This window comes from Lontra canadensis, unplaced genomic scaffold (genome assembly GCF_010015895.1).
Source record: "Lontra canadensis isolate GAN:19392208 unplaced genomic scaffold, GSC_riverotter_1.0 scaffold1042, whole genome shotgun sequence".
NCBI lineage: Eukaryota > Metazoa > Chordata > Mammalia > Carnivora > Mustelidae > Lontra > Lontra canadensis.
In genome coordinates, this window is record NW_022632026.1 from 1 (window position 1) to 7,426 (window position 7,426).

The window sequence follows — 7,426 nt, forward strand, 5'->3', positions numbered from 1 at the left end:
CAAATACATAATGGGAAAAGTCTTTGCAGGTTGGGAAAACTGGAAAGCCATATGCAAAAGAAGGAAAGGAAACCTCTTTCTTACACACACACACACACACACACACACACAGGATTTTCTTTCACCAAACAAAAATATGTGTTTGAGCCCTAAATGTGACCCTGAAACCATAAAAATCCTAGAAGAGAGCACAGGCAGTAATTTCTCTGACACTGGCTATAAAGATATTTTTCCTGATGTGTTTCCTGAGGCACAGAAGCAAAAGCAAAAATAAACTATTGAGACTTCACCAAAATTAGAGGCTTCTGCCCAGTGAAAGAAATAATCAATAAAACTAAAAGACAATCTACCAAAGGAGATAAGATATTTGCAAATGACATATTAATAAAGGGTTAGTATCTAAAGTATACACAGAATTTACACAACTCAACACTGAAAAACAAGCAATTCAGTTAACAAATGGGCAAAAGACATGAACAGACATTTCTCCAAAGACATCCAGATGGTCATCAGACACATGAAACGATGTTCAACATCACTCATCATTAAGGAAATGTAAATCAAACTAAAATGATATATGATCTCACACCTGTCAGAATGTCTAAAATCAAAAACTAAAGAAACAATGTGTTCGTGAGGATGTGGTGAAAAAGGAGCCCTACTCATGCATGCATTGTTGGTTGAAATGCAAACTAGGGCAGCCACTGATGAAGACTGTAGGGAGGTTTCTTAAAAAACTAAAAATAGAGCTACCATATGATCCATTAATTCCACTAGTGGGCATTTACCCAAAGAATATGAAAATAGTAATTTGAAAAGATATGTACACCTCTATGCTTTTGCAGCACTATTTACAATGGCCAAAATATAGAAGCAGCTCAAGTGTGCATGGATAGGCAAATGGATAAAGAAGATGTGCTGAAGAAGATTTGAATGGATAAAGAAGATTCAGAAGATGAATGGATTAGGAAGATATAAAAGAAAAATACAATAGAAGATATAATGTGTGTGTGTGTGTGTGTGTGTTAGCTATAAAAAAGAATGAAATCTAGCCATTTGAATCAACATCGATGGATATAGAGTGTACTATGCTAAGCAAAATAAGTCAGAGAAGGACAAATTCCATTTGACTTCATTCACATGTGGAATTTAAGGAACAAAACCAGTGAATAAAGGAAAAAAGAGAGAAGGAAACCAAAAAACTGATCTTAACTTACAAGAACCAAGTAAGTGATGGCTATCAGAGGAGAGGTGGGTGAGGGGATGGCTGAAATAGGTGAAGGGGAGAAAGACCACGCTTACCTTGAAGAGCACTGAGTAATGTATAGAATTGATGTTATCACTGTATTGTACATCTAAAACTAATATAACAGAATATGTAGACTACACTGGATTTAAATTTTTTAAAAATGTACTTAGAGTCAATTTAAAGAAAAAAACATAGAAGAAGGAAAAAAGAAAAAAGCAATTATTAACCAACATTCTTAAAAATTAAAGAAAGCCTAGGGAGTTTTCCAAATTAAAGGAGAATGAAACATTATGGTCATTAAATAAACATGTACTCTTAAATTGTATTTTTTCTATAAGGAAAATTTTTAGTCACGAGTGAAACTTAAATAGGATTGGAGAACTTCATGTTGATAATGTATCATTGTTAATGTCCTGATACTAATGGTTATAGCATGTATTGCTAGTAGAATATATTTTTTTTATATAAACACATACTACTATATTGACAGAGCATCAAATGGTGCAGGAATAAAAGATATTCATTGTCTATTGGTTTTTTTGTTATGCTTTATATTGTTTCAAAATTTAAAAAATAGCAAAGTATTTAACTATTGTTATTGACCTCCAATTTGGGGCATAGGTCAGAAGTTAGTGAAATCCTAACATTGACTAAGAAAGCAAGAGAAAGTTTCCTTTTGAGATAAACCACCTTAATGTGTAGAAATGATCATACTGTCCCAAGGAACTGGAATATCTGAAATTCTTTTGGCATTAAGTATAGAGTTTAAAATATTTCTAGTTCTCTTTTGGGAGCATATCTGTTTTGTTTTGTAGTTAAAGAAAATCAGTTTTGTGCTTATAGCAATTCAGTTTTTCTTTCTTTCCTTTTTTGTTTGTTTGTTTGTTTTGGTTGTTGTTTTGTTTCTTACATAACTGATATTCCTGACATGAGTCTCCAGAGGTCATTTATTTTTCTTTTCTTCTTCTTTTTTTTTAATTAATCCCTTGAGTGTCTTTTGAGAAAAATGATAAAACTGTGCATTTTGTTAGTGCACAATATGAAGCAAGAATTCTTTGTTACAAAATTTGGGTTCCTTTCATATGAGGGATTTTCCAAAACGTCTTTTCATTTATAGCATTACATTTCCATTATGAATTTTTATGGAGACATTCAGCTTCATTTCAATATATAAGAAAAGAAGACAGAAAATGAATCTTACCTAGCCTGAAAGAGGATTCTAATTATATGTAATATCTGGATTCTGTCATTTTAATGAGTAGCAGTGGAAGTGAAAGTAATTAACAGATGCATATAATTTTGAGAATGCATATGTTTTTAGAATTCTTCTTGAGAGAGAATAGTCATCATTTATTTTTGACCACTGTTTCTACCATATTCCTATAAGGAGAAAATTATATTACTGTATTTGAGATATGGTAAGTCACTTAAAATTTGCAATAAATATCTAGCTCATAAATGAGAGCATTCTCACAAGTAAAAGTCAGGTAATCTACTGACTTCTGAACTGTCATTTACTTTTCTGTTTTTATGTAGATGCAATAGTCAAAGCTTCATGATTAAATGCAACTGATATGAGAAGACTGATGCATTTGAAACCAAAGAAAAAGAATAATTAAGTGAAACGAAATAAAGGAACAATGCAGAAGTACTGCACCAAAACAAAATAATAACATAAATCAGAATATTTCAGCCATAGAGAAAATATGTAACTGTGATTATTTCTATATATTACAAATTTTTAAGTGTTTTAATGAGCTAAGAATTTTTGAAGAATATTACATATAAATAATTGGTATTAATTTTCTAAATGTTACAAGAATTTTTTCAATAATTTTTAAGATATACATAGAAAATACATTTAAAGTCAAGCTTATGTTCTATTTAGAATACCGAAATAGAAATCAGCTCATTTGGAAATGATCAGCTAAAATTTAAGTTATCTTTTAAGTTCCAATAGAAAAAAGAAAAAATTAAGTAGTTTTGTTACCATAACTAAGGTTTAAATGGAATCATCTGTTAGAGGTTCTTAGGTTGATCTATGCTATAGTTTTAAGTATCAACTGTCTTGTGAAATCAGATCATTTTTTTTAACTTATTTACGTTTCTGACTATTATTTTTGGTTTTTTGCTTTTTGTTTTTTTTCTGTCTGTACCTTCTTAAAAACTCCTCTTATTTCCACTTCTGGAGTTGTTTTCCTATATCTATTTTCATAATATTCAAATCGGAAATGAGGAATCAGTCAAGAGAGATCAAGTTCATTCTCCTAGGATTGACTGATGACCCACAATTGCAAATTGTGATTTTTATATTTTTCTTCCTAAACTATGTGTTGAGTGTGATTGGGAACTTAACCATCATCCTTCTTACCTTGCTAGATCCCCGCCTCAAGACTCCCATGTATTTTTTCCTCCGAAATTTCTCCTTCTTGGAAGCCTCATTGACAACAGTCTGTATTCCCAGATACCTGATAAGCATCATGACTAAAAACAAAATAATTTCCTACAATAGTTGTGCATCTCAGTTATTCTTTTTCCTCTTATTAGAAATTACAGAATTTTACCTACTGGCTGCCATGTGTTTTGACCGGTATGTAGCAATCTGCAAACCCCTCCATTACCCCATCATTATGAACAACAAAGTTTGTTACCAACTACTATTCAGCTCTTGGACAATTGGCTTTCTGTTTACATTTCCACCAGTGGCCTTGGGATTGACACTGGATTTCTGTGCTTCCAGAGTAATTGATCATTTCATGTGTGACACTTCCCCCGTGCTGCAGCTTTCCTGTACTGACACTCATTTACTGGAATTGCTTTCATTTGCCTTAGCTATTGGAATACTCCTGATCACGTTGCCTTTAGTAATTCTTTCCTACACATACATTATCAAGACCATTCTAAAACTCCCCTCTGCTCAGAAAAGAACAAAGGCTTTTTCTACTTGTTCTTCTCATATGATTGTAGTCTCCCTTACTTATGGTAGCTGTATCTTTAATTACATAAAGCCAACAGCAAAGGAAAGGGTGACTTTATCCAAAGGTGTAACTGTTATTTACACCTCGGTTGCCCCTTTATTAAACCCTTTCATTTACACTCTCAGAAACCAGCAAGTGAAACAAGCCTTCAAGGATATACTCCAAAAGATTTTCTCTTTTTTCAAAAAATGAAGAGGAAATTTAATTTTAAAATCTTAGCTAAAAAGTAAATAAAAATTTTGACTCATTTTATAAGCTTACTTAATATATTCTTCAAATAGTCCATCTAATATTTATACCTCATAATATTTAACTACACCTGTCACCACAATTCATCTTTTCCTCCTACTCCATGATTAACAGTCCTGTGCTAAATAAAGTATGAGTATTCACTTGAGTTATCAACACAAATGTGAAATTTCTTTCACTCTACAAAACATGGTTCTGACCTCCTCAAAAACATGACTTTAAATAGATATTCATTATAAAAATTTTAAATAAGTATCAGACATCAATATAATAACATGCACTACTATTGGAACTCTAGGAAGTTCTTCAAATGCCACACAAATATTTTCAACAAAGCAAGAAAACAAGGTAGGCTTCAAGTCATAAATAGCTCATATGTTCTAAAATGTAACAGAACTTTATCTGGTATGTCAGTAGACCTGAAAATTTGGAGTGAGTAACAATCACACACCTGGTTGGCTTATTTAATAGCAGAGACAATATTCTCATCCTTAAAATGTCTTTTTTTTAAAGATGTTATTTATTCATTTGACAGAGAGAGAGAAAGAGAGAGAGACAAAATGAGCATAAGCAGAGGGAGAGGGAAAAACAAACTCACTTCTGAGCAGGACATTGGGCCGGATCCCAGGACCAGGAGATCATGACCTAAGCTGAAGGCAGATGCTTGACCATGTGAGCCACCCAGGTGCCCCCCTAAAATGTCTTTTTAACTTAGCTGGAGTAAAGTACAGAAACATGGACTACAGGATTTTCTGTTGTCGGTGGTTCCTATGAGAGTTTTCTTTTTTGATATAAAAACCTATGTGAGCAGATTTTTATTTTATTAAGATTATTATGTTAAATTTATTGAGGATGGGTTTTTGGATGTTAGAGTTAGGAAGACAGGTTAAATGGCTAATACTTCAAACTAAATGAGTTATTTGAGAATTGAAATGCAATAGTGTCAATGAATCTGAAGCTCTGGGAAATGGTTCCATAGATATTAGGAAAACAAACTGCGAGGAATGGTTGAACATTTGGCTATATGGGATAAATGGAAAAAGATTTTAAAAACTAAAATGTAGCTTCCTTAAACCTTCATTCTACCCATTCCTGCACATACTCCTTTATATATTCAATATTTTTAAAGAAGGCAGTATTATTGGTATCTAGTCAGATTAAAAAAAAAAAAAGGTACCTACAAAGAAATCCATGAAATACATAGAGTTCCATATTGGGTATATTATGCCACCTGAGAATTAAGAGTGCAAAAATCATTAAGGTATTTAATGCTGTAACTCCTATCCATGTGACTTTGAGAAGAAAACAATCTAAGTTCACATTTGTGTTCTGATTTATTTTACTATTTTAAGCCAACACTGCTAAGCACCTTCTTTTCTAAGGTAACTACAAGGGAATAAGTTCATGTTATGATATTCAAGCCCCCAAAGCTTTCCAGTAAGCTCTTTAAAAACTATTAGACCTTTATTAGATATTGTTAGAGAATATTTTCCTCATTTTTTGTGTTGTCTTTTCATTTTCCTTACAGTGTCCTTTGGTTACAGAATTTTTAATTTTGATGAAGTCTTTTTTTTTTTTTTAGTTTTTATTTTGTTGCATGTGCTTTTGGTATCATATTTAAAACACCATTGCTTAACCCAAAGTTGCAAGGAGGTACACCTACCATTTATTCTAAGAAATTTCTAGTTTTGTATCTGACTATTAGGTCTTTGGTTTCTATTGAGTTAATGTTTCCATACAGTTTCAGGTAGAGATTAAAGTCACATTTGCATGAAAATAGTTATCACAACATGATTTGCTGAAAAGGCTATCATTTCCCCATTCAATAATTTTGGGACACTTGTTAAAAATCAATTGATCATAAATGTATAGGTTACTATAGGACTCTCAGTTTTATTCCTTTGTGTTATTGGTCCATTGCTATGCCAGTACCACACTCTCTACCATTGTACTTTTATAATAAGTTATGAAATTGGAAAAGATGACTCTTTCAACTTTCTTCCTTTTTCACTATTGTTTTGGCTATTCAGGGTCCCTTGCAATTCCATATGAATTTTAGGATCAAACTGCTCACTTACATAAAAAAAGCAGCTGAAAATTTAATAACGATTATGTTGAATCTGTGGATTAGTTTGGGAACTATTACCATCTAATTCAATGTCAGGTCTACTCTCCAATACATATATAGTTTGTCGTTATTTATTTAGGACTTCTTTAATTTTTTAAAAATTTTGTTAATTTCTTGGTACAATGTTGCACTACCCTGGTAAAAATCACATAAAATAACTCCTACAACTGAACAATAAAAAAGAACAAACACTCAAAAAAACATAGACAAGGGACTTAAGGAAGATATACAAAAGGGAAAAAAAGCACATGAAAAGATGTCCAAGAACATTACTACCAATTTACAGCCAATAAGACATACCACTTTACAGCCAGTAAGACAGTTATAATATGTATTTGTATAGGTGTCTGCTTGTGTGTGTGTGTGTGTGTGTGTGTGTACATATATCTTGGTTATAAATATCATAAAAAATAACAAGTGCTACTATACAGAATAACAAGTGATGATATACAGAATTTGAAACCTTCATATACTGCTAGTGCATATGTAAAAGGTGCAGCCACTTGGAAAATTTGGCAGCTCATCAAGAAGATAAATAGAGAGTTACTATATAACCCAGAAATTTTACTTCTAGGAACTGAAAATATATGTTCACATAAGAACTTCAACACACATTTTCATAGACACATCATGCATAAGAGTAAAAAAATAGAAAAAAAAAAACAAGTAAACTTCAAGTGATGAAAGTATAAACAAAATGTGATACAGGTAAATTTTATTCATTTTCATTTTATTGTGTTTTGCTTTGCTGTACTATCCATATACTATGTTTCCCACAAATTGAAGGTTTGTGATAATCTTACATTAAGAAAGTCTATTGGT

The 7,426-nt window shown here is 31.8% G+C and overlaps 1 protein-coding gene across 1 annotated transcript; it reads left to right on the forward strand.

The window, feature by feature from the left end:
• The first annotated feature begins 3,480 nt into the window (after window positions 1-3,480).
• On the forward strand, window positions 3,481-4,419 carry LOC116863388 (olfactory receptor 6C6-like). Its single transcript, XM_032850848.1, has one exon. The coding sequence runs from the start codon at window positions 3,481-3,483 to the stop codon at window positions 4,417-4,419; it is 939 nt and encodes a 312-aa protein (XP_032706739.1).
• Window positions 4,420-7,426: the final 3,007 nt, after the last annotated feature.

Excerpts from the sequence above, each read along its gene's own strand:
- LOC116863388 (XM_032850848.1), top strand. The coding sequence starts at position 3,481 with ATGAGGAATCAGTCAAGAGAGATCAAGTTCATTCTCCTAGGATTGACT.